The sequence below is a fragment of the Aotus nancymaae genome, unplaced genomic scaffold, assembly GCF_030222135.1.
Source record: "Aotus nancymaae isolate 86718 unplaced genomic scaffold, 86718_ANA_hifiasm-v0.15.2.pri h1tg000014l, whole genome shotgun sequence".
In the NCBI taxonomy this organism is placed as follows: domain Eukaryota; kingdom Metazoa; phylum Chordata; class Mammalia; order Primates; family Aotidae; genus Aotus; species Aotus nancymaae.
Genome location: NW_026988425.1, coordinates 123,888,963 through 123,916,266, shown reverse-complemented (window position 1 = coordinate 123,916,266; position 27,304 = coordinate 123,888,963). Strand labels below are relative to the sequence as shown.

Genomic DNA, 27,304 nt, shown 5'->3' with positions numbered 1-27,304 from the left:
GCACCTGGCAGAAACCATTATTACTGTGTAAGGCATGGGCTTCAATGTTCACATGGTGGGGACTGCTGCATTTGATGTATCCAACCTCTTCCAATAACCAAATGCTTGATTCTAGACCCAGAGTCCATTACTAATCAGCTTACATGGATAAAATAGGAAGGAAATGCTGATATTAAAGTATTGCTAGTATGGATGCAATGCAAGCAATTTGTTTTAAACCTAACATCACTGCTAGTATTTGGATTGGATTATAACAAGATATTGATACTAGCTATTTAAAAACTGCTTTTATAGTAACTCTCAAGCCTGTACCTCATAATAAAGCCAGAATACTGGAGACTGGTATTTGAATATTATAACATTATTAGTTTCTCCTGCTTCAGCTTCCCCAGTAGCAGGGACTACAGGTGCATGCCACTATGCCCAGCTAATTTTTATATTTCACCTTGTCAACGGGGTTTCACCTTGTTGGCCAGGACAGGCTCGATCTCTTGACCTCGTGATCCACCCACCTCGGCCTCCCAAAGTGCTGGGATTAAAGGCATGAACCACTGTGCCCAGAATTTTTTTTTTTTTTTTTTTGGAGACAGGGTCTTGCTCTGTCGCCCATGCTGGAGTACACTGACGCAATCTTGGTTCGTTGCAACCTAACACTGGCTTCTTACCTTGATCTCCTCTGGGGCCAGGTGAGCTGCATCACTAACACTCAATGGGGCTACTTCCTTCATGGTTATGGCTGGCAGATTTGACACAACTTTAATCTCTGGTACGGGCTGGAAAAGAGAGAATACATTCAATGGGAAGTCAGAAGGGGATCTAACACAAAATGTGTCAATTCTGAACCTATTACCTTCGAGCATGATCTACAAAATACGTTATGGAGATTATCTTTTTTTTATTTGCTTGAAAGTCAGCAAATCTAATGGAGATTATTTAAAATGTCAGATATGGTGACAGCCAAAGTCCTAAGCTGATGGGCATCATGGCAGTGCTAAGGGGTGGCACAAGCTGCTTCAGGATGCCATAAGACATGGGTATTTTAGGGTTTTCTGTCTCAAAAACATTCCAACAGCACGTATTTCTACACCGTTACATTTCTGCCATCTTCAAACACCAGTTCTTTTATCTCTTCCTCAACTATTCCTATCTGCCACACACGTGGACATTCTCAATCGCAAATGCTGTTTGGTAAGATTTATCGATTTCTATTAACATTATCTTGACTTTGCTTACAGAAAAGAATCTAGCTCTAAGAAGTATATGGAAAAAGATGCAAAGAAAGATGTTTATGAGAACAAGAGTCAAATATAGGCTCCTGATAAATTTCCTCATCTTTCAGCTACTGAAAACATCTCTGTAAACATCAATATGAAATCATATTGAACTACTTTGAAAAACCAAAACAGGAACAAAATAAATCAGACCTATCAATTACACAAAGGGGAAAATAATGCAATGTTAATTGAAGGACCATCTGCTTTAGTTTTTTGTCTTTTTTTGAAAGAACTGCCTGAGAAATTCAGTCATTCAAACAGGTTTCATACTGATCCTGTGATTAAAAGGGTGACTATATATTACAGTTATATTAGCATTCTTTCTTCCTTATCACCATCCTGTCCATGGAGTTATCTGCTCAAGGAAACTTCACAAAGAACAAAAACAAGCCATAAACACAATGGAATCCTGGATTCTAAGTAAGAGAAATATGAGAGTGTGAAAGAAATCATTTCTTCCACTGAATCACTGTTCAACTGTTATTAATAACACTGTGTTCCATTCTAGCATTTAAAGAGAAATATGGAGAAACCAAAGACAGTCCAAAAAGCCATAAAAAATGATGGCTTTGATTGGTAAATGGAGTTTACAGAGATGGTGTGTGAAATACCAACCTAAACATGAGAAAAGTGACATCAAGGGGAACCTACTAGCAATTCGACATTTCTTTCTTTTCTTTTCTTTTTTTTTTTTTTGAGATGGAATCTTTCTCTGTTGCCTAGGCTAGAGTGCAGTGGCGTGATCTCAGCTCACTGCAACCTCCGCTTCCCCAGTTCAAGCGATTCTCCTGCCTCAGCCTCCTGAGTAGCTGGGATTACAAGGGCCCGCCACTGCACCCAGCTAATTTTTGTAGTTTTAGTAGAGATGAGGTTTCACCATCTTGGCCAAGCTTGTCTCGAACTCCTGACCTCATGATCCACCAACCTTGGTCTCCCAAAGTGCTGGGATTACAGGCATGATCAACATTTCTTATGGGGGAAAAAGAAAGGCTTTTCATTTGGGCACAGAGACACAAATACATTCACTTCTCCTTCACTTCCCAATATTCTAAGGAATGTCTAAGGGCTCCCTGCATTAGATCTCTGCTAGTGTGAAGGACAGAGTGAAACAGTAGATGCACTTTGTGCTGCCTGAAGTAGAGAGCAATAACAACCAGCCAATGACTGCAAATGTACGATGCAGCTATGATGAAAAGGAGCCAGGTGGTGACACAGGCAGCAAGGCTGGAAGGGGTGGTCTTCCCTAAGTAAGGAGCCAGGGAACACCTGTGAGGAGGAAAGGCATCTAGCCTGGGCAATAACAAGGGGCCAGCCACACAGAAAGGAAGTACAGCCTACTGGGCCAGGGGAAGAGCACAGCAAGAAGGTGCAAGGGACTTCATCTGCTGAAGGAATTGGAGGATGAGTGGGGCTAGGGGTAGCAAGCCCAGGAGACCAAATGGGTGGGAATAGCCAGATCACACAGGTAAGGCCCAGAAAAGGCCCATGTCCTTCACATCAGTAAGACCTGCTGAACAAGAGGAATTGAAAAATTCCACTCTTATCTTCACCTGTTTATTTTACACACCCCATATGAGGCACTTGGGGAATCTAAAGGTAGCTCCTGCCAGCAAGAACTTACTTGCATGTAATTACAATTTGATTAAAAACATACATACAAACAAACAAAAACCCAGGTAATAAAAGCTTACTGTCTGAGAGGACAAAATATTTGCATAGAAAAAAATAACCTACCTATCAACTAACCAGAAAGGAGCTCGGAGATGAGCTCTTCTGTATGGATGAAATGTAAAGTGGTGGCCTGTATGACAAAGCTAGTTGGGAGCAGACCTCAACTCAGGTTCTGACTTCTAGACTAGTCCTTAATTAATGGCATTCCATTTCCGACAACAATACAGGTATCAAGTGGTAAAGGTCAGCAAGGACTGAAGGATGGTACAAGCATGTTTTACGGGTTCACAGAAGCTGGTGAGTAGGAGTGGATGCTCCAGGGAGTAGACGGTATTGAGCCAAGTCTGAGTGCCAGTCACACAGACAAGAGAGGAGCATTTGAGAGGGTAGGGCCTGGTGAAGGAACATGATGCAGTGCAGACAGCATGGGCCCAGAGTTAGCTCTCACCCTCCCACCTCCTAAACCTTGATTTTCTCACCTGTGAAACGGAAACTATAGTACCTGCCTCCATGTTGTGTGCTTAAGTGTTCATGTATGTAAAGGACCTAGAGTTATAGGTAATAATTTCACAGCACTCTTAATTAAAAGAAAAACAAAAACCCCAATTCTTCTGTAAAATCAAATTTGAATAAGCTATATATATATAATATAAAATAAAGTATATATATAAAATCAAATTCGAATAAAGTAAGTATAGATTCTGGCCCCAATAACATATAAGCTGATGAGCCACACTGATATATAAAACCTGTCAACCAAGTATGTGTGAATCAGTTGTACAGATTTTAGGCTGGAAAAGCATTACAAATCTATTTGCTTGGAGACAGATAGTGAATTACCCTTAAATTATCAACTCTGCTACATTATATACCACTCCATTCATTCATTCGCTTATTCAATAATCACTATTTGTTTTGGCTATAGTGGTCAAAGAAAACCTCTCTTAGATGTGACATCTAAGATGAAAACTACAGATAACGAGATATTCTTATAAAGATGGGGAGATTGGGAAACATGTATTCCAGGCAGAAGAAACAGCAAGAACAAATTCTCTAAGATGCAACTGAGCTTGGTAAGCCTGAGGAGCAAAAAAGCGAGCATGGCTAGAGTGTGAAGGAGGCAGAAGCTGAAGCTGGAGACTGAAGGGAGCCAAATTCTGCTGAGCTCAAGGGGAAGAGTTTCCCATTTCAAGTGTAATAAAAAACATTAGAAGATTTTAAGCAGAAGGATGAAATGACGATTTACACGACGGAAGAAGAAAGGGAGGAAGGAGGAAAGGACAGTGATTAGAAGGTTGATGCAGCATTCCAGGCAAAGGATGATGGTGATTTAAGCTGGAGGTACAGCAGTGAGTATGCTGAGTACAGTGTGGACACAGAACTGACAGGATTGCTAGGGAATTAGATATAGAATAGAGAAAAATTAAGACATCAAAGTAGCAGCCTAGCTTTACGTGTAAGCAACTGGAAAGACAGAGGTGCCATTTACTGCAATAGGCACGGCTTGAGTGGTGGGGCATGGGGAAAAGACTTCAGGGGATTGCAGAGTAGAAATGGGGAGAAACAACTTTCTACTCTATTTTGGACACAGTGAATCGGCGATGCTGAGAGTACCAAACTTTTAAAAGCTGTTCAGTGCAGATATTCCAGTTGTGTGCTACTGAATTCAAACTAAGTTCAGTCTGTAGTTGCTGTGAGCTGGGAATGAGAAACCAACACAGTTTGTGTGGAGAGGGATGGGGGCCGGAATAAGCCTCAAGAGGAACTTCTAGGCGTTAATAATTGAGGTTAGCTTCATTTCAATAACATTCAACTGACAGATCCATATTGTAAACATTTTAACCATTTTTAAAATGTTGATAGCCTAGGAAAGTATGAACTCTGAAATGTGCGGAAAAGTGATTTATATTTCACTTTACTTTCCCCCAGCTTCACAATTTGCCAGAGGCCGACAACCCGCGAACATGAGAGACTTCGGTAGCACCTGGAGCCCGGGATCTGCGCACTTACGGGAGGAAGCACTGAGGCCCGCAGTTGGCTTTGTCACCTCCGTCAGACACCGCTACAGGTTCCAGGCCAGCCGGGCCAAGGCTGTCCGCAACTCCCGACGAAACATGGCAGGCAAGGACAGACGGCCGCTGGTAAACCGCTCCGCTAAGATGCGCCTGGCGCAACTCGCAGCTCAGAGCCTAAAGTTCCGTGGCGCACAGGTTCCGGACTCACCCCCAGCCGGAGCCAAAGGCAGCTGCAAGCGCTTTAGGGTATGCAGTGGGGGCGGGGAAACAAAACTCGGCACTGGTCAACGTAAGCGCATTTGAACTGTCTCCAAATTTCGTGGTTTTTTTTGTTTTTTTTTCCAGGGACCACAAGGGGTGATGCGTCCAGGCTTTAAATTTCTGCTTTAGGTAGTGAGCGAGTTGTATGCTGCAGGAAAGCAGCGGCCTTAGCCACGCCCCCTGCCAGGTAACCTCGCCTCGTGTCAGGTCGCCACGCCCCTCTCCTCCCCACCCTCCCACCTCCCTCGGTCCCCGGCTGGTGGGGAAGCTTGGGAGATGGCACGTTTGCTGCCGCTTGCTGTCACTGAATGCGGGGGCCGCCTTAGGTGAATACGGGGGGGCCACTGAAGGTCGCCGTGGGGACGGGCGCACGGACCGAGGCTGAGGCAGGAGAATCACTTGAACCTGGGATGCGGAGGTTGTGGTGAGCCGAGATGGCGCCATTGCACTCCAGCCTGGGCAGCAAGAGCGAAAATCCGTCTCAAAATATATATACGTGTATGTGTGTGTGTGTGTATATATACACACACACGTGTATGTGTGTGTGCATATATATAAACACGCATGCATATGTATATATTATATACACATATATGTACATATAGTACATATATGTACATATGTGTATATATACACATACACGTATATATAAACACACATACACTTGTATATATATTTATACATATATACATATATATACATATATACACGTATATATATAAATACACGTATATATATACACATATGTCTATACCCTCTGTGTGTGTATATATATATGTATATGTGTGTGTGTGTATATATATGTGGTTATATATATATATACACCCATATATATACACAGACACAAGTATACATACACACACACACACACACACACACATACATCTATATAGTTTGAATAATTTCACTCCGCTCTGGAGCATAGGACTGTCTTTAGTTGTCCGGTTTATGGCCCTGGGGTGATGAGGGCAGATGAACAGTGGTCCAGTGTAAGAGCCGGATGAAGGAGGTGGCTTGGGGTATGGGCTTTGGATTGGCTGGTTTGCAGATGGAAGGCGCACTTGCAGGTGAGTCCTTTACTGTCTCTAGGAACTGGCTCCCCCTGGGTGGAGCAGTCTCTCCAGGATCAGCAAGGGCCCAGCTGTCAAAACATCAGGAAATACAGGAAATGAAAAAGCATGATGAACACACTGAGGGTGCTCTTGAAGGCATCAGCCCCTGGCACGTATGTGGCTGGCAATGCCGAGGGCCATGGGGAAAGAACCAACTGTGTCTGCTGCACAGTTCTTTTTTGTTTGTTTGTTTGTTTGAGAGTCTCCCTCTGTCGCCGAACCTGGAATGCAATGGTGCAATCTTGGCTCACTACCCCATCTGCCCCTCAGGTTTGAGCAATTCTCCTGGCTCAGCTTCCCGGGTAGCTGGGACTACAGGCACGCATCACCACACATGGCTAATTTCTGTATTTTTAGAAGAGACAGGATTTCACTATGTTAGCCAGACTGGTCTCGAACTCCTGACCTCAGGAGTTCCTCTCACCTCGGCCTCCTAAAGTGCTGGGATTACAGGTGTGAGCCACCACGCCCGGCCTGCTACACTATTCTTGGCCCCTCAATGACTACATGAATTTCAGGATCAGCCTGTCAAGTTCCACAAACAATTCTGTTGAAATTTGGGAATTGCTTGGATTTATAGATTAATTCAGTGGAATATGTTTATAGCATCGAGTCCTACCATTCATTATATATATGTCATATATTTCCATAGAGTCCGTTCTTCCTGTAAGTCCCTGGGTAATTTGTATATTTGTCTTAGTCTTTTTGTAGTGCTATAACAAAACACCTGAGACTGGGTAATTTACACACACCAGAAGTTCATTCTCTCGGTTCCGGAGGTTGGGAAGATCAAGGCTCCAGTGGGTACAGTGTCTAGTGAGGGCCTGGTCTCTGCTTCCAAGATGGTACCTTGAATGCTGGTTCTGCTGGAGCAGACAAATGGTATGTTCTCATGAGGCAGAAGCAACAGATTTACCACCACCTCAAGCCCTTTATAAGGCATTAATCTTATGCATGAGAGCTCGACCTAATGACTCACTCACTTCTTAAAGGCCCCACTTCTTAATACTATCATCCTGGCAGTTAAGTTGTAACAGGACTTTTGGGAGATACATTCTGGCTATAGTAATAATCTTCATGAAAGGTCTGTGTATATATTGCTAGATATGTTCTCAGGGGTTTGTTGCTGTTGTGAATAAAATCTCATTTTCTATTACATTTTCTAATTTTTTTATTTTTGACATATACGAATGCTAATAGTTTTTTTTTTTAAGTTGATCTCAAATTCAACAACCTTGGTAACTCTGTTACTAGTCTTAATAATTTATCTGTATATTCTTCTGCATTTTCTGTATAGATAATCATGTGGTTCAAAAGATTGTCCTGCCTCAGCCTCCTGAGTAACTGGGACTACAGGCATGTGCCACCACACCTGGCTGATTTTTGTATTTTTAGTAGAGACAGGGTCTTGCCATGTTGGCCAGGCTGGTCTCAAAACTCTTGGCCTCAGGTGATGCGTCTGTCTCAGCCTCCCAAAGTGCTGGGATTACAGGCATGAGCCATCACGCCCAGTCTTTATTTACTTTATATATCTCACCTATTACCGCTGCAGTTTGCACAAGAGAGGATGCCCTCAAACCTAACTTCTCCAAACTGTCCCAAAAGGGAAGTCTGCCCCATGTCATCACTGTTGGTATTTTTAAAGACCACATGTCAGCATGTTAGATTGGAGCGAAGGGATGTGGAGGGAGCAATACAAAAGCAAGACTGAGAGTCCTGGAGAGAAGGTGGCAGAGCTGCCTTTTGAAGGTGGTCATTCCCTCAGACCCTGCCCTTCCTGCCTGGTTCCTCCAGGTGTCAGACTTGCCTGTTGGAGCCCGCATGGGGAGGAGGGAGCTGGACTGAGAGGGAGATGGAGAAGCTGCGAGAGGCCCTTTGGGATCCAGAATTGAGGCAGCAGTTCAGCCAGGTCCAGAGGTGGGAGCTGCCCCCCAACCCCCAAGGAATGAACTGATTCCTAAATGTGGCAAGAACTCCTGGCGGGGAGAGGGATGTGCTTGCTCCCTTGAATCACCTGAGCCCAGGCTGGGAGGCCCAAGTGGGAGGATGAGGCCAGCCCACTCCAGCCCCATCCCCTCCATTTAACCCTGAGCTAGTCACCCTCCCAGATGCCACTCCCCTTTCCCAAGTGCCCTCCCTGCAAAGTCTGCAGATAGCAGCGCTCCCTCACACCAGCTCATCCCGCACTGCCCTTTCGTTCAGCAACCCCCATGGGTATCAATGTGAGATGATTCATTTTCCTAAAAGCCTCTTTGGGGTGAGGGGAGGCGTGGGTGGCTCTGTGAGGTTTGAAGTGGGGGCTGTCCCTTCTCAGAGCTGCTGTGAGGGCCAGGGCCACCCTCCAAGGTAGGTGGCTGCTGGCTGGGCAGCAGCACTGGATAGCACAGGCTTTGCTGGTCTGAGAGGCCGGGGGTGCACCTGCTCCCACTCTCGACAGGGCCGAGGTTCTTTCCTCACCTAAGAGGTGACCTTCTTGAAAAGTGGGCTTAGAGGAGCCGCAACCTGGGGGGTGTAGGCACCCAGGAGCCAATGTACGGCTCAGTCTGAGAGAAGTCTCCTCCAACACAGCTATTGTACAGATGGGGAAACCAGGTCAAGAGGGGAGGGGGCTTGCCCAAATCACCAGCCCTGGAATGTCTTGACGTTTGGGGGCGGATCTCCCAGGAAACACATTTTATGCCATTGGCACCTCTGGTGACCCACCGTGAGGTGTGGAGGGCCTGGACAGCCAGCTAGACTGAGGGCCAGGCTGGTGAAGTTGAACCTGCCACTCAGGAAGGAGACCCAGCTCTTCTCCAGACAGAATTCCAGCGCGAGGACTGCCTTCTTTGGGCCTCAGTTTCCCCACCTGAATTCCAAGGACCCTTCTAGCTCCTACACTCTGGACCAAGCTTCTCCTCTGAGCCTCCATCAGCCTAGAGGACCAGGGCCATGTCTTCCTTGGACAGAGACCCACCGTCGGGCATCAGGAGCTGGGGTTGGGTAGGCAAGGTTCCTGTAGGAAGGCAGAGCTGTGGGTGTATCGCAGCTCTGCCACTACTTCCCAGGTGACCCCATGCCATTTCTTTGCCCACTCTGGACCTCAGTTTCCCCATCCATTCTATGGAGATAACATGCCCACCTACATATTTGGGGACTTGGATGCATGCCGGCCAGTTGCAGTGTTTCTTAGGTGTGGTCCTGGGGCAGCCTGAACCACCCTGTACAGATTTCTGGCCCCACCCTAGGCTCACAGGATCAGAATCTCTGGGAATGAAGCCTGGGAATCTGCATTTACACAGGCATCCGGGTGATTCAGACATGATTGAAGAAGCACTAATAGTATACGGTGAGCGCTCTGTAAAGGTGAATTCACAGCTGCCTTTTCACAAACGTAAATCTCATCTTCCCTTCCTCGGTGAAGGACACACACCCCTGGTGAAAATCACTCCGCCTTTCCAGATGCAGAATCTTACCTTTCCAATAAGATTCTGTCACTGTTACTTTCTGTATTTCGTATTCCAAAACACTGGGAGTATCTTTCCATTTTTCAATGCAACTGTTTAGGTTAAATTTTCTTTTTAAAATGGGACACACACTCACACAGTTTAGAATTTCAGCTATGGCTTCCTCTCAAATTATTCGCCTCTTTCTGCCGGGGAGCCGTTTTTCCCAGACAAGACCCTGGACAGAGGCTGGTCGTGGCCCCTCCTCATCAGAATCGCTGGATCATGACTGACCCCTGGTGGCGGCTTCCCTGCTTTACAGTCAGCTCATGGGCTGGGATGTGACACCCCAAAGCTGCTGCATAAGCTTCCACCTGTCCTGGGCCATCCAGGCCATCTGTGAGGAAAAGACCTGTACCTTGTCTTCTTAGCCCAGCCAGTCTCACAGGCATTTAGCAGATTAAAAACTCTAAGCATGTGCTATACTCGGCTAAGCTCCCCCACACCTTCTTTGGGGGGTCAGCTGGAGTGCATTCCAGTCCCCAGCATCCCTGCGATTTATTCCCACTAAAGAAAGCTCAGCGGTCACGGAGGACCTCTGCCGGAAAGAGGCTCTTAGACCCGGTTCTGCCTCTGACTTGCTGGGAGTCCATGAGAAAGTTGCTTCCCCTCTTTGGTCCCAGTTTCCCCAGCTGGGAAATGGGCGGTTGAGCCAAATGGTCTGAGGTTCTGGGAACCTCTAAGTCAGAGCCGGTAGCTGGTGGTCAAGATGAGGGAGAGGCCCTCAGGGTCAGCCGAATACCTGAGAGGCAGGAGAGGCCCAAAGGTGAGCAGCCCAAGCACATCAGGCGGGCCTGGAGCTGAAGCATGAGCCCCACAGCCTGCAGAGCAGCCCTGGATTCAGGAGCCCACTTGCACCAGCCCCGTGGGACTTTAGAGATGTGGGATCCAGCCTCCCCTAATGTTGCAGGGCTAGGAGCTGGGAGCTGCAGATTCTGACTCCACAGTTGATTTAGACGTGTCAGATGAGCTGGGGCAAGACACACCCCTCTATGAAATGAGCAGTCAGTCCAAATAGGTACACCATGAAGGGCTGTGGAACAAACCCAGCTGTATCCTGGGGATAGACTGGCTTTCGGGGTACTCAAGCAGCTGGCCTCTGGGGGAGGGGCCCCAGGTATGAGAGGCAGGGCTCAAAATCTAGGCCCAGCCTCCACAGGAACCCCCTCTGGAGAGCCCAGGGCAGTCTGGAGGCACAGCAGGCAGCAGGTGCACTGGGAGCGTGTTTCACAAGGCACCCAATATTGCATCTGCTCAGAGAGGCAGCCAGCTGGAAAGTGGATGCAGTAGGCAGGGTGGTGGATGCTCCCCACCGCCAGGAGTCCAGCCCAGAACCCACCCGAGTCTGCCTCAGTCCTGCTCAATTGAGTCATCCCTGCTCTGGGCCCTCTGGTCCCACCCACAGAGGGAGGACTTTGGGGCGACCGGGTGAGCTGGCCCTTGCGGGAAGATGTAATTGATGCCTGAGTCTGGACAGCCAGGCAGCCCCTCGCCCACATCCCCACCCCCACCTCTCCAGCTCCCTGATTCCCCAATCCTCCCACCTGCTCCCCTGCCCCGGCACATGCCTCCGCTCACTCTCATCTCTTTTCGTACTCCCAGACTCGCCTGCTCACATGTCCTTGACTCTCCTCTGAGTCTCCCTCTTTCCAAGCCGCCTCCTCTCTACTTGACACATTCTCCCTGAAGGCACCAGAGAACACAAGCTTAAGTCCCTGCACCTCACCTTACTCCCAGGCATGGGAGGGAGATGACATGAAGACACAAACGCCACTTGGCAAAAGATCTGGAGTATGCAGAGGGGCAGATCTGAGGCTGTGGAAGCTCTGGGGGTTCCCTGCAGGAGGCTGCATTTAAGCTGGCTCTTGAATGTGGCTCTGAGCTGAGACCGCTCCCCAAAGCTCCAGACCAGGAGCCAGCTGCCAACTGGACCCCTCCATTTGGTGTCTCAAAGGAAGGTTGCACTCTGGGGGTCTATCTCTGAACCCAGAAAATCCCCCCATCTCAGCCCTGTTTCTTCTTAGGGAAATCAGCATCTCATACCCAGTTCTGCACCAAACCCACATTTGAGGAAGGGGGCTCCTGCCCTGCCCTGCACTGAGTGCTCTGGATGAAACAGTGCCGAGGGGGAAAGAGCTCTGAATGCCAAGCCAAACCATGTGAGGCTTAACTCCAACTTTAGCTACGAGAGCTGTGGGTAGGGAAGGGCCTTAGTTCAGTTTGCTGTAGAAAGACCAGCCTGCCACTGTCTGGAATGTGGATGGCAGGGGCGGAGTATGGATAGAGAGATGAGGAGGGCTGGGCTGGGGATGTACGGACATGGCTGTAGCTGTGGAGATGAGAGGACAGACAGGACTCGGTGGCTACTTGGATGAAGCAAGGGATGGGTCAGGAAGAGACACTCAGTTTTGTATCAGATGTGTAGAGCGTGGGATGCCATCCATTGCTCAAGAGAAGAAAAGGAGGAAGACCTCTGGCATGGGAGAATATAGATGAGCTCTGTCCTGAATGTCATTTGAAGTGCCCAGGGAGAGCCAGGCCTGCCAGCATGTTCACTGCTTCAGCCGGCCCTCGAGGCACCTGTGCTCCCTGGCCCTCTGGGCTCTCTGTTCATAGCTGTCAGCTACAGTGGGGGCAGTTGCACAAGGGCCCGGCAGGTCTGTGTGTTTTTCCAGGGGACTGCCTCATGGCTAAGGCCAAGAAGAAGCTGCTGAACAACCTTCTGAACAAAACCCGTTACCACCACCTGATCTTCCCAGCCACCAGCTCCTCACAGCTCGTCTCCATCGAAATGGAGCTCTCCTTGGCCCAGCGCATCAGCGTGGTAGGTGCAGAGGGCAGCTGTGGCTGACTCAGGCGAAGAGGCAGCTCATGCCCAAGCCCTCAGCAATCATTGGCCAGAGGAATGAAATGACTAGAGTTGACTTAGACTTACCGATACATGGAAGGGAGGCTGCAGGAGGGTCCATGAAGTTTATAGGTGTCCAATATTTAACGAAGTCATGGTTTTGTTAACAAAGAAGGAATGAGGGTGGGAGCGGGATGGCCACTGGGCAGGCAGCCAGTGGGCCTGCAGAGACTCTGCTCGGCTGAGTCCCCAGCACGACCATAAGCTTCTCCTCCTCATCCTCACAGCCCCAGCCTATGCTCTCCCCCAGCTTGCTCAACAGGTGACCTTACAGGCTCCCTAGTTGTTGGGGAAAATAACCAGACTCGGGGAACCGATGGATACAGAGGCCCAGGTGTAGGGGCAGGACCAGAGGCAGTGTAGCACCTACTAAGCCAGGCAGGGGAGGATCTGGACAGTGGGTGTGGCTGCTGTAGGCATGGAGACACAGATGGCAGCACTCCCAGGGACAAATGTCGGGGTCTCCATGTGTGGATGTGTGCAGATGTGGGGGTGCTGAGGAGGGAGGAGGTGTGGGGAATTTCTCTTCTCTCTACTGACTCTGAGTTGGAGATGTCAGACGGAACCATGGCCCATCATAAACTAACACAATGTCCCCACTCACGGGGTTAGAACCCCACCCCTGGATGCAGCTCTGAGGGGAGCATTCACATGGGGAGAGTGCAGGACGCTGTGTCTGGAAGGGAGAAGGAGGTCACCGAGGAGGCTGACCTTGCTCTGGTCAGGTGGCTGCCTTCTGACATACCAGCCTCTCTGTAGCACAGTGGGCCCACACACACCCAGCCTGTCAAACTACAGCCCTCAAGAAGGCACTGTCCAGATTAATAGAGTGACTCCCTCTCCAAGGAAGAGGCTGAAGTTTGGGGAGGGCAGCAGACCTGTGTATGCTCTGCTCCCTCCCTCCACAGCCAGACAGGAAGGGAAGGGCTTTCAGCCAGGCTCACCCAGGCTGGGGTCTGAGTGTCAGTGTCCAGCCAAGGGCTTCTGGCTTAATGGGGGAGCCCAGCTGCTGCCTTGTAGCTGCCACCCCAGTGAGGGTGAAGGAGCAGGAGGCTCCGCTGTACTTCCAGGCTCAGGTTGCCTGGCCAGATCTGGTCTGTGGACCCTGTAGGCTGGTGGAAGCCATCAGGAGGAGGAGAGGAGGCAGCTGCCAGGCCCCACCCCTGTGAGTCAGATTTCTGAAAACTTGGGTATACAGTAAGTATTAGGCTGTGGGCTGCTGGGCCAGGAAGGATTGTTTTTCAGGGTTTGTTTATCTATTGAATTGATGAGGGAGGGTTATAGGTAGAACCAGTTTAAAGATGGCAAGTTTGAGAGAGCAGGCAGGGATTTAGTGCTGGGGAAGGCAAGTAGGCTTGTGAAAACAGCTCTGTTGGGGAGGCCAGCGTCCTGTACCAAAGTCCTCAGCACGTGCAGCAGCAGCTGCTGCGGGAGTGCAGGACAGGATTAATGCACAGAACTTTCTGGATGATAAGAAATGTTCTGTATCTTGAAAGGAGGTGGGTTATGTGAGTAATGCATTTCTGAAAACGCATCAAAATGTACACTTCAGATCTAGGCATTCCACTGAAAATGAGCTATACCACAAATTAAAAATATTTTTTTATTTTTTTTGAGACGAAGTGTCACTATGTCACCAGGCTGGAGTGCAGTGGCGCGATCTCGGCTGACTGCAACCTCTGCCTCTCTGGTTCAGATGATTCTCCTGCGTAAGCCTCCCAAGTAGCTGGGACTACAGGCACGCGCCACCACACCCTGATAATTTTTGTATTTCTTTAGAGACAGGGTTTCACCATGTTGGCCAGGATGGTCTCAATCTCTTGGTCTGCCTGCCTCAGCCTCACAAAGTGCTGGGATTACAGGCATGAGACACTGCACCCAGCCAAAAACATTTATTAAAAGAGATGGTGGTGCACACCTATCATCTCAGCACTTTAGGAGGCCAGGGCAGGTAGGTCACCTGAGTCAGAAGCTCGAGATCACCCTAGCCAACACGGTGGAACTAAAAATACAAAAATTAGCCAGGCAGTGCCGACACACCTGTGATCCCAGCTACTGGAGAGGCTGAGGCAGGAGAACTGCTTGAACCCAGCAGGCCGAGGTTACATTGAGCCCAGATCACACCACTGCACTAGAGCCTGGGCAACAGAGCGAGACTCTGTTAAAAATAATAAATAAATAAGACAGGAGGAGATTTTCAACTTTAAAGGCAGAGTAGCTTGTTATAGATTAGTCTCTTCACAAGAACAGTTAGAGAAACTGGACAGTTAGAAAAACTGTGCCCCCACCCCCACCAAAAACAATTGTTGGAAGGTAACTAGAGACCTCAGCGAGGACTTGAGTGACCTGGCCTTGGAGGTGGCCCCGACAGTCTGTAGGTCTTTTCCCCACATTTGGTGACTGGTAAACGGCATAGGGCCAAGAGGCTAAGAAACCGACTATGAAGGCATAGTTAAGAGGCTGGAAAGCCGAGCTGAATGTCTGGCACTCTCACAGGGCTCAAATGACTTCATGAGAACTTGGGTCCCAGTAAGGAGTTGGGGCCTTGGTGGTGACCCTGGAAGGGTCGCCCCTAGGAGCCCAAATGGATAAAAATTAGACCAGCTGTCACAAAACCTAAAACCTGCTTTGAACCAGCTTAGTCCCAAATTAGATGAAAGTGATCTGCCCTTACTCCGATTGTGTGCCATAGAGTCAAAGTCAATACACTCTGGAGGCAGATAAAAGTTTACTAGGCATGCCATCAGGCAAGACTAAAAGAGAAAGACCAAGAGATAAAAAAGACAATAGAAACATACATAGATATGAGAGTCCTCAGGTAGAAACTTTAAAATAACTTTTATTAAAATGGTAAATTTGATATTAACCGTATTTTACGACCGCACCCAGCCAGTATTTTACAATTCTACTCCTGCATTGTCTTCTCCTATTTCCACAGCCTGTACTCCTCCCACATGTTCTTCTCCCACATCATGTCGTCCTGCTCTCCCCTCTTCTCCACTTGCTCCTGCCTCCCCTCCTTCTCCCACATCTTCTGCTCCCTCCGCTTCTTCTTTTCCTGCATCATCACCTCCTGCTTCTCCATCTTCTCTTCCCACTCCCTCAGCCGTTCTTTCTCCTCCTTCATTTTCTTCTCCTGCTCCCTCAGTTGTTCCTTCGCATCCCACAGCCTCTTCTTTTCCTGCTGAATCTTTTTCTCCTCCTGACGCCTCTTCTCCTCCCAAATCTTTTCCTCCTGCTCCTGAATCTTCTTTTCCCGTCCCTGAATCTTCTCCTCTCGCCTTTGCATCATCCGCTGGTGTTCCCTCATTGTCTCTTCCTGCTGCCGCATGTTTAGTTCCTCCTGCAGTATTTTCTCCTCCCAATCCACCATCATCTTCTTGTGTTCCCTCATTGTCTCTTCCTGCTGCTGGTAGAGGTGTTCCCAGTGATTATTTTCATCCAGCGCTTCTTGGAGCTCTCTTTTGGTTCTTTGAAGCTCCTGCTTCAGGTTCTCGATCTCCTCCTGTAGCTGCACCTGGAATAATCAAAGTGTTGGTTTGAACCTCAAAAAGAAATAGGCTCATGAGCTAGCCATAGAAATGTCATCTACAAAACAATGGTTTTCATCCATGATGCTTTAAAAAAATTTTTTTTCAGTACTAACCCTAAGATTCTGATTCCCCAGGCAGGGCCACAATTTGTAGATTTATAGCACACTCTAGAGGATTCTATGGCGGGACCAGCACCAGGACCCAGATTTTCCAGCTCTGGGCTGGAGCCTCCCCATACCCGGCATGATCCCTAGACCATGGCCCCAGGTGGATGGGGTTCCCCCGACCCCCGGGGCTGCAGCCTCTCACCTGCGGCAGCAGGAGCTTGGCCCTATCCAGCTTGCTTTGTAGCTCCTGGACACTGAGCTGGATGCTGGACTTTTCGGACTGCAGGAGTCTAAGTTTTTCTTCTAGTTTGGTGTTCTTCCTCTCCAGCTCCTCATTGATGATACTATGGCCAGAGGCAGTAGAGAAAGGCATGAACGATGAACAGAAAGGACTGCTTTGCTGATCAACCCTCTACCCTAACCCCACACCCACCACAGAACTGTGGCATTGGAAGGGACCCCAGAAATTAAAAGTCACAGGCGGCAGGCCAGAGAGAAGACATGAGTTGCCCGAGTCTAGCCCGTGAGTCAGTGGCACAGTCAGCACTAGAGCTTTGCTGGGCACACATGCAAACCTCTGTGACCCCCTCACCATGCTCACCTGTACACTCCACCTCCCAGCACTCCACCCACGCTAAGGGCCCCCAGACCTCCCATCCCACCTTCCCCAAACCTACGTGTTCCTGTACAGTGCCAGACTCAGGCCATCCCTCTCCTTTATTAACTCCTCATTGCACTGCAAATACAGAAAGGTTAAGTCAGAATGTAGGAGACAGAGCAGCAGCTGACCGACAGGAACAACGGCTGCAGTGACTACTCCACAGCAACTCTTCCTCACTCTCAATCACGCCTGGCATGTCCCAAGGCACACCCATGATTCCTTTGTTTTCCTTTCTTCTTTCTTTTTTTTCCTCCTGCCTCAGCCTCCTGCCATGCACCGTCACACCTGGCTCAATTTTGTATTTTTAGTAGAGACAGGGTTTCTCCATGTTGTTCAGGCTGGTCTCGAACTCCCAACCTCAGGTGATCTGCCCACCTCGGTTTCCCAAAGTGCTGGGATTACAGATGTGAGCCAATGAGCCTGGGGCCCTCATTTGTTTTTCAAAGAACTCAGTAAGGGTGGAAAGGACAGGGAAAGAGATTGAATTCATAGCTGGCTAAGGAGCCCGGAGAGGTCAGATAATATTGCTATTGTTATGACTGTTATTACTACCACTGTTGGAATCTTCACTGAGTGCTTTACCAGGCACTATGCTAAGAATCCCATTTAATGCTCACAACCAGCAGGAGACGGTTACTATTATTACCTCTATCGTGCAGATGAAAAACATTGGGTATTAAAGGTTAAGTGCTTCCCTAAGATCACTGAGACAGAGCTGGGATTTCAACCCCCAGGTATCTCTGATTCTCTAAACCCATTCTTTCCTGGGGGTAGGGGCACAGATAAGAAGAAGGAAATTAATCTTTTGTTGACTTTTTGAAAGGATGATAGGTTGGCATAGTCCAAAACTCAGAAGGTACAAGAGAGAAATATCGCCGGGCGCGGTGGCTCACGCCTGTAATCCTAGCACTTTGGGAGGCCAAGGTGGGTGTATCACCTGAGGTCAGGAATTCAAGAGGGAACTATCTCTCACTCACACTGCTCCTCTCTCCTGAGTTTTTTAATGAATCCTTACATGTTTTATGTATATTACCATAATACGCACACACACACACACAAAAACACACAAAAACATGTGTTCTCTCTCTACACAAATGGTAACATACTAAAGATACTCTTCTGACCTTCATGGTACAAGTACTCTAACCCCTACCTAGGATTTGGCCAAGGCCACAGCCAGGTAAGGGCAGGGCGGGCACTTGGCCTCCGAGATCTGTGTCCTGTGCTCTCTCCCTACAGCACCCCCAACTCACCCACAGCAGCCGACTGAGCCCCAGCCTGCCTCTGACAACCACACACAGAAGCACCAAGAAATGGCCCATGCTGCCTTCTGGGAAGGATGCTCCATCCTGCAGAGGAACCTTTACCATCACTCCTCCATCTGGGAAGTCGGATTGCCAGGGGATGGGGCAGGTGTTTGGACTCACCCTGTCCGCCATGTTTTTCTGTCTGGATACATGAGACAAAGCCTGCTGCAAGTCCTCCACCTGTCGGGAGGCATGTTGCAGGCAGCCGGAGAGGTATCTGCAGTCTCCTGGAAGGAGAGAGGTTGAGATGAGGCCCAAGGGACTCCCCCTAAAAGCCTGTCAAAGTGCCAGGTTGAAATGATGATGACGGGGTGTCCAGATTCCCACCTTCTAGCTGCCTGGCTGCATTCTCACTGAAGTATAGGGCTGTCTCCTGGGCACCGATGATATCAGCCTGAGCCTGTGGGAGAAAAGCCAAGCACATGCTGAAAGAGAAGCAAAGAAACCTCCTCCAGAGGACAGGAGGGAACTCCACACCCTCCACTCACCTCTACCTGCCACTTGAGGGCTGCCAGATGGTGGTAGACTGGCTTATTTTCCTATAGGAAGAGGAAGACAGAGCTCTTACTAGGGGGGTGGCAGAGACAGCACAGCGAGACATGCCCCCCAGAATGCCACCAATGCCCCAGGACAGGACCACCCATGGGACCAGGTTATCAGGGACCCTGTGGGATGGGGTGGAATCTGGGAGGGTGAGCCTTATTCCCCCGGATGGGAGTGGGTGAGACAAGACTGGGGCCTCTACATCTCAGCGCCCCCCCAAACCCAGCAGTCATGTCAAGGGCAAACCAGTAAATCACATTACTTCATCCAGCTGAGCTCGGTTCTGTTGTTTGTATGGGGAGAGTCAAAGGAAGGTGACTGAGGGTGGCCCACTCAACTCTATTCCCCAGGCCAGGAAGCAGTAGGCAAGGGCCAGGAGTGGAGTTTAGAGTAAAAGTTCTCAGACCCAGTGGGAACATAAACTAGTAAACTCTCCTCAAGCTCCCAAAGAAAGAGGATTTGGGTCTTTGTCGGTTTTCACCCACAGTCACAGAACTGAAAGTCTGAAACTAGATACTCTCCAAAGGACAGTCACATCAATCTTCAGAGATGGGGTGTGAGAAAAGCCCACCCTTCTGCCAGCTTGTGATTTACAAAGGTGCATTCATTGAACAAACACTGAGCACATATGGGCCAGCTACACTTCTTCACGGTGGGGATATGGGAAGGAAAAGGCAGACAGGAGCCCTTGGCCCCAAGGTTTCCACTCTCGTTGGTCTTGAAATCCTGGACTCCCAGAGCTAACAGAAACCTGTGATACTCTCTAACTCCACCTCCTCAGGAAACACAAGCCCAAGGAGGAGAGGTGCTCACAGCCGGCCCTGTACTAGGGATTAACATAAAAACAAGAACAAATCTCATTGAAACTTCACAAACGTAAGTAAAACAATACCACCCCTATTTTACAGATGTGAAAACAGAGGCCCATAGAGCTCAAGCAATTGGCCCTAAATCATACCCTTAGCAGATGGAGAGAGAGCAATCAAACCCAGGATTCTTAACCAGTACCCGGCAGTTCTTCCACAATCTTCACAGTTACCCTCTACTGTCCCTTGGGCCCTCTGTCCCCTGGAGCCTGCCCAGCCAAGACTCACGTCCTCAGGTGAGTGGCAGCCAGGAGAAGTGGTGGTGTCAGTGTCGCTGCCACTATTTATTTGCCTTTTGGTGTCGGTTGCTCCTGTACCAACACCAGGGCTGTTGTGCTGATGATACTCTCAGCTGTGAAAAGAAGAGCAGTGATACTCATGAGAACTACAAGCCCCCTACAGTCACGTCCTACTTTACAGGTTTTTGTGTTTTTTTAAATTTGTTGTTGTTGTTGTTTTGAGATGGAGTCTCAGGATTCTTAACCAGTACCTGGCAGTTCTTCCACAATCTTCACAGCTACCCTCTACTGTCCCTTGGGCCCTCTGTCCCCTGGAGTCTGCCCAGCCAAGACTCACGTCCTCAGGTGAGTGGCAGCCAGGAGAAGTGGTGGTGTCAGTGTCGCTGCCACTGTTTATTTGCCTTTTGGTGTCGGTTGCTCCTGTACCAACACCAGGGCTGTTGTGCTGATGATAATCTCTCAGCTGTGAAAAGAAGAGCAGTGATACTCATGAGAACTACAAGCCCCTACAGTCACGTCCTACTTTGCAGGTTTTTTTTTTTTTCTTTGTTGTTGTTGTTGTTTTGAGATGGAGTCTCACTCTCTTACAAGTCTGGAGTGCAGTGATGCAATCTCAGCTCACCGCAATCCTTCAAGTGATTCTCCTGCCTCAGCCTCCTCAGTAGCTGGGACTACAGGCGCATAACACCATGCCCAGCTAATTTTTGTATTTTTTGTAGACAAGGGGGTTTCATCATGTTGGCCAGGTTGCTTGAGATCTCTTGACCTCATGATCTGCCCGCCTCGGCCTCCCAAATTGCTGGCATTACAGGAGTGGGCCATCACGCCCAGCCCCTACTTCACAGGTTTTACAAAATACTTGTGTTTTTGTAATTTTTGCATGGTAGTGCGATCTCGGCTCACTGCAACCTTCGCCCCCCAGGTTCAAGCCTCCTGAGTAGCTGGGACTACAGGCGTGTGCCTGTAATTTTTGTGTTACCACCAGGCCTAGCTAATTTTTGTGTTTTTCATAGACAAGGGGGTTTTATCATGGTGGCCAGGATGGTCTCGATCTTTTGACCTCGTGATCCTCCCGCCTCGGCCTCCCAAAGTGCTGGGATTACAGGTGTGAGCCACCACGCCCGGCCCCTACTTCACAGATTTTCCAAAATACTCTTATAGAGCATCTGATTTAACGCCACCAACAACTGTACGAGGTGTTGTCTCAATCAGTGACTGAGAGGGACTGATGCCATGGCTAAAACCAAGGTAATAATGGAACTTAAACTCAGTCTTCTGACTCCGACCTCTGGGATTTTGCCACAGATCAGCAGTTGCCAAGGACCAAAACCAGAGGCAGTGGTAGAAAAGTCAATACAAAGTAGGCAGGAACTGTACACCGTGTGGTTTAGAGCCAGACATCCTCACACGTCTGTTAGTGTTAAGAAGTGCACTGGTACCTCTCCAACTTTTACATCAGTGTATCCTCATGGCAGAAGGCAGCCTTTCTGTTAAATCTGAGAATTAAACAGAAGAAGACAACCCAAGCCTCATTTCAGAGACAAGTCTGGTATACTCTTAGAAGTCCATGTGACTCTCATCCCTAAGTCCACTAATGTTTTGTCTCTCTCAAGAGAATCAAGGGACACCGATGCTTCAGAAAGATGCCCCATATTTACCCTGTGGCACTCAAAGTACCCCAGGTTGAGATGAGGTGAGGAAGGTTCAAGCTGTCGAGTTCAGATTCCCAAGATCTATTCAGAGAAGAGAAGCAGATCTCACTCCAGAAACCACTGACTGAAGGGCACTCTGGCCCCAGAACCATGGAGAATTCAACTATAAGGTGGAGAACTCAGAAAAAATGTTAAAGTCTCTGGAGAATAGAAGCCTGGGAGAAAACCAAACCAAAGCAAGCCCATTCTCCCATCACTGCTCAGAGACACTGTCAACGTTCTGAGTGCACAGGGGAGGTGCAGGCCTTTCACACTGTCAAAGTCTGTGTAAAGGGAGTGAGGCAGCCTGAAACCTCTCACTCCTAGGTCCCACGGCCCCCATTTCTCTTCCAGCTGAAAATCTCTGCTGCCACCAGAGGAACCAAAAACAGAGCAAGAACAGTTAGGGGACTGGGTCCTAAGATCAGGCCAGTCTAGTGGCAGTAATGACAGTTCCTGGGGGACTGTGACGTCAGTACATTCCACTTCTCCGTGGGGTAGGGGGGACACATCAGTGTGATGCCCGAGTTGCCACTTTGAGATGGGGTGGGGGCGCAGGGCCGGAACGCAGGTCCTTGGAGACACAAGCCCAAACAGCCCACAGAGCTCAGACTTAGGGTGGCAGGAGATGAGGGCTGAGTATGGAGCGGGAGCACCAGGAGTCACCTGCCCAAAGTCACCCTGAGGCAACTGGTGAGAGCAGGTGCCAGGGGACCCAGGTCCTTGGACATTCGAGCCCAAAGAGCCCAGGGAGGGCTTGGGGCAGCAAGAGGTGAGGGCAGAGTACAGAGTGAGGAGCCCCGGGAGTCACCGGCTCAAAGTCACCCTGGGGTGACTGGTGAAAGCAGGAGCAGGACCGCTGACAGCGTGGGGCTGGCTGACAAGATTTTGGTGCAGGGAGCCCAGAGGCACTGGGGAGCCAGCCTGGTGTGCCTCAGGAGTGGCACAGACTCTGGCAGGAGTTCTCCTGTCAGATAGGGCCTGGGGCTGGGTTGGGAGGCTGCCACCTGGTGCATTTTACCTTTTCCTTGGCTTCCGCCCATTTGCTCTCCGTGGTTTCTTTGGCTATCTCAGGGTGGGGAGGGACGTGGGGCTTGCGAGGGAGGTCGAATCCAGGAGGGAAGTCGAGTCGGGGAGGGAAGTCGAGTAGGGGAGGGAAGTCGAGTCGGGGAGGGAAGTGGGGTTGGGGAGGGATGTGGGGTTGGGGAGGGATGTGGGGCTGGGGAGGGATGTGGGCTTGGGGAGGGACCTGGGGTTGGGGAGGGACGTGCAGTTGGGGCCACATTGGCGTGCTACAGAAGAGGACAGTCAGATACCTCCTGTCACCCTACCACGCAGTTGTGTGACTGAGCCAGAGGAGGCGTAACCAGGGCCTCACTAGAACCCAGAATATGGGTGTGGCCTGAATGCTTCAAGCTCATTGGTCAATGAGAAAGATAAAAGGGAATGGAGGCGTGGCCAGGCAGTGACGTGTCATGAGGGACCTGTGGTGTCACAATGAAGGCTGCCCATGCACCAGCTGCCCCCACCCACTCCAGGAGAGGGACAGGGCTGGGTTTCACTTGAAAAACTTTAAAACTTTATTACCTCAAATCCATAGCATGCTTGACGATGACCAGACTGTATTATCCAACATTCCAATGAGATGAAATAATCACAATGATTTTTTTTTTTTTTGGAAAAAGTTTCTTTTAGTCTACATTTTTAATTTTTTTTTTTTTTTTTTTTTTTTTTTTAAAGATACACGTCTACGGGGCCCGGTGGCTCACGTCTGTAATTGCAGCACTTTGGGAGGCTGATGCGGGAGAACCATGAGGTCAAGAGATCGAGACCATCCTGGCCAACATGGTGAAATCCCGTCTCTACTAAAATACAAAAATTAGCTGGGCATGGTGCCGCACACCTGTAGTCCCAGCTACTCGGGAGGCTGAGGCAGGAGAAATGCCTGAACCCAGGAGGCGGAGGTTGCAGTGAGCTGAGACTGCGTCACTGAACCCCAGCCTGGGGCCTAGTGACAGAGCAAAACTCTGTCTTAAAAAAAAGAAAAACAAGAAAAGAAAAAAAAAAAAACACGTCTAACATCTTTAAAAACACAAAGCTTTTGAGCCGGGCATGTAATTACAGGTGGCTCATGCCTGTAATCCCAGCACTTTGGGAGGCTGAGGTGGGTGGATCACCTGAGGTCAGGAGTTCAAGACCAGCCTGGCCAACATGATGAAACCTTATCTATACTAAAAATACAAAAACTAGCTGGGCATGGTGGCGGGAGCCTGTAATCCCAGCTGCTTGGGAAACTGAGGCAGGAGAATCGCTTGAACCCAAGAAGTGGAGGTTGCAGTGAGCCAAAATCGTGCCACTGCACTTCGGCCTGGGCAACGGAATGAGACTCTGTCTCAAAATAAATAAATACACAAAGCTTTCCACTTAGTAAGCATTCAAAGCTCTTTACCGGTTTAAAACAAATACAAATACAAGATCCTCCTAAAGTAAGGCTGAATGCTAAGAGTTTGAGACCAGCCTGAGCAACATAGTGAGACCCCATCTCTACAAAAGAAGTTAAAAAATCAGCCAGGCATGGTGGCACACATCTGTAGTGCCAGCTACACAGGAGGCTGAGGAGATAGGATTGCTTGAGTCCAGGAGTTCGAGGTTACCATGGGCTGTGACTGTACCACTGAACTCCAGCCTGGGTGACAAAGCAAGACCCTGTCTCTATTAAACACAGAGCCACGCACCACAAAAAAACACAGAATGCTGGCCCCGTCGCACAATTTGTGATTTATTTTTTGCCATCACTGTTTCTTGCTTCCTGCCCTCTGACTTTTAGAGGTGGGTAGCCTTGGGATCCTCCCAGCTCTGGACATCATCATCCCAGCTAGAGGCATGGAGCCTCCTAATCATAGGGAAAGAGACAGTTGTATAAGATGCTCCTTAAGCCAGGCACGGTGGCCCACGCCAGTAATCCCAGCACTTTGGGATGCTGAGGCAGGAGGATCACTTGAGGTCAGGAGTTTGAGATCAGCCTGGACAACATGGCGAAATCTCATCTCTACTAAAAATACCAAAGGAAAAATAATTAGCCTGGTGTGGTGGCACATGCCAGTAGTCCCTGCTACTGGGGAGGCTGAGGCATGGGAAACACTTGAACACAGGAGGCAGAGGCTGCAGTGAGCTGAGATGGCGCCACTGCACTCCAGCTTGGGTGACAGAGCAACACTCTTGTCTCAGGAAAAAAAAAAAGGGCTCCTTAAATTCAAACTGGCTTCCGGCCTCAGCTCCACTGGTCACCATTCAGCTACTTTGTATCTCTAAGTCTTGGTTTCTTTAAATTAAAAAGGAAGTTAGTGTTTTCCTCACAGAGGTGCTGAGGATTAAATGAGATAGTAGTGGAAAGCATTAGGCATGTAGCACACTTAGCACACTCAGTCTCAAAAAAATAATGCACTGTTCTTTATTTGATGTTTTTCTACTTTTTTAAAGTAAGCGTTTATTGCCATAAACTTCCCTCTTAGCACTGCTTTTGTGTATCCCGAAGGTTTTGGTACATTGTTTCCATTATCATTTGTTTCAAGAAATGTTTCAATTTCCTTCTTATGGATGGAGATAAATCCCCTCTAAAACATACTCTGTCTCAAGTAGAGACTAACTATAAAGATTGGAAGGAAAAACAAGGAAGGGAAAAATTTCAATACATCCACACACGTAAACATGCATATATATTTGTAGCCCTCCGGCTATTTGGTTTATAAGAAGAAAATTATCTCTAAAATAATTAGTTGACCATTGGAAAGAAAAAAAATCTTGTACCCTCAGTAAAAGCAGTGACTCTTGGCAAGCAAAAGTGGCTTTACGATAAGTTCCCTACCAGCTTGTCAAACCAGACTAATGCTCCCAAGGCACACTTGCTACAAATATTGACGCCACTAATTTACAGAGCCACATGGCCTGGAGATGGAAGCATCCTCAGGGAATGGTCTGCTGTCAAAGGCTGTCCCCTTAATGGGCTTTTACTACCGCGTGTTTGATTCGCTTCATATACACACAAGCAGGTTGCATTTTATTTTTTTCTTTGAGACGGAGTCTTGCTCTGTCTTCCAGGCTGGAGTGCAGTGGCATGATCTCAGCTCACTGCAACCTCAAATTCCTTTCATAAGTGATCTTCCACCCTCAGCCTCTCAAGTAGCTGAGACTACAGGTGCAGGCTCTACATTCCGCTAATAATATTTTTATTTTTGTCGAGACAGGATCTTGCTATGTTGCCATGCTGATCTTGATCTCTTGGCCTCAAGAGATCCTCCCACCTCAGCCTCCCAAAGTGTTAAGATTACAGGTGTGAGCTACCACATGCCAAGTCATTCATCTTTTTTTTTTTTTTTTTTTTTTTGAGACAGAGTCTTGTTCTGTCGCCCGGGCTGGATTGCAGTGGCATGATCTTGGCTCGCCGCAACCTCCAGCTCCTGGATTCAAGCAATCCTCATGCCTGGCTAATTTTTATATTTTTAGTAGAGATGGGGTTTCACCGTGTTGGCCAGGCTGGTCTTAAACTCCTGACCTCAAGTGATCCACCTGCCTCAGCCTCCCAAAGTGCTAGGATTACAGGCATGAGCCACAATGCCCAGCTCACTAATAATTTTTAAAATGTAAATGAAAGCATATATATGTACACACACACATATCCACACATAATATTTATCCTATGGTATTGGGTATGGGCAAAATCTTTTAAATGTATAATTCACAATGGTGTTGCTAAGAAAATAATTACTTTCATACTGTTGGTTATAGTATAAATCAGAATATAACATATAGGGGCCCTTCGCGGTGGCTCACGCCTGTAATCCCAGCACTTTGGGTGGCCAAGGCGGGTGGATCACGAGGTCAAGAGATCAAGACCATCCTGGTCAAAATGGTGAAACCCTGTCTCTACTAAAAATACAAAAAATTAGCTGGGCATGCTGGCGCGTGCCTGTAATCCCAGCTACTCAGGAGGCTGAGGCAGGAGAATTGCCTGAACCCAGGAGGCGGAGGTTGTGGTGAGCCGAGATCGCACCATTGCACTCCAGCCTGGGTAACAAGAGCGAAACTCTGTCTCAAAAAAAAAAAAAAAGGAAAGAGAAAAGAATATAACATATAGATGTTATCACAAAACTATGCCAAGTTATGTACAAGAATGTTTATTACAGCAATATTTATAACCAAAAAAAAAGAAAAGCAGTCCAATCATTTAAATGTTTGTATCCATTGAGTAATAGTGGGGCGGCTGGTGGGACCAATAATGAGAATGAGCTTCAGACAACTCAAAGAACTCCACCCTTCCCCAGCATTCCTGTCAGAGGAAGCATGCGGCTGTGTCTGTGACTTGAAGGCCCTGTGGAAACTCACAAGGCGAGGCTCATTCTTCCCATGTCCTTTCTCTTTGCTGCCTCCATACCTATAAGGACAATCTTGGCCGGGCGCAGTAGCTCACTCCTGTAATCCCAGCACTTTGGGAGGCTGAGGCGGGTGGATCACAAGGTCAGGAGTTCAAGCCCAGCGTGGCCAACATGGTGAAACCCCGTCTCTACTAAAATTACAAAAATTAGCTGAGCATGGTGGCTCATGCCTGTAATCCCAGCTACTCCAGAGGCTGAG

The 27,304-nt window shown here is 48.5% G+C and overlaps 2 protein-coding genes, 1 long non-coding RNA gene and 2 pseudogenes across 12 annotated transcripts in view; 2 read left to right on the top strand and 3 right to left on the bottom strand.

The window, feature by feature from the left end:
* Positions 1-5,077, bottom strand: part of FAN1 (FANCD2 and FANCI associated nuclease 1) — a 62,601-nt gene extending 57,524 nt beyond the window's left edge. For all 10 annotated transcript variants that reach the window (XR_010342654.1, XM_064376331.1, XM_064376330.1 and 7 more), the window contains exons 1-2: positions 4,956-5,077; positions 666-773 (exon numbers count right to left, since the gene is read on the bottom strand). The gene's annotated coding sequence lies outside the window, so the exon portion shown is untranslated. The remainder of the gene's footprint in view (positions 1-665; positions 774-4,955) is intronic.
* Positions 5,078-10,527: 5,450 nt separating this feature from the next.
* On the top strand, positions 10,528-11,675 carry LOC135274849 (uncharacterized; annotated as a pseudogene).
* Positions 11,676-15,545: 3,870 nt separating this feature from the next.
* LOC110567423 (golgin subfamily A member 6-like protein 25) lies at positions 15,546-17,201 on the bottom strand. Its single transcript, XM_021666812.2, has 3 exons — positions 17,044-17,201; positions 16,569-16,710; positions 15,546-16,243 (listed from the first exon to the last, which is right to left on the bottom strand). Exon 3 carries the CDS (start codon positions 16,118-16,120, stop codon positions 15,653-15,655), a length of 468 nt encoding a protein of 155 aa, XP_021522487.2. The 5' UTR covers positions 16,121-16,243; positions 16,569-16,710; positions 17,044-17,201; the 3' UTR covers positions 15,546-15,652.
* Positions 17,202-17,617: 416 nt separating this feature from the next.
* Positions 17,618-18,358, top strand: LOC135274848 (uncharacterized; annotated as a pseudogene).
* Positions 18,359-18,414: 56 nt separating this feature from the next.
* Positions 18,415-18,950, bottom strand: LOC135274830 (uncharacterized). Its single transcript, XR_010342558.1, has 3 exons — positions 18,823-18,950; positions 18,662-18,734; positions 18,415-18,561 (listed from the first exon to the last, which is right to left on the bottom strand). It is a non-coding gene; the product is annotated as an uncharacterized LOC135274830 (long non-coding RNA).
* Between the last annotated feature and the right edge of the window lie 8,354 nt (positions 18,951-27,304).

What these genes read in the sequence shown, in the direction of transcription:
- LOC110567423 (XM_021666812.2), bottom strand. Translation starts at nt 16,120, where the DNA reads ATGAGGGAACACAAGAAGATGATGGTGGATTGGGAGGAGAAAATACTG.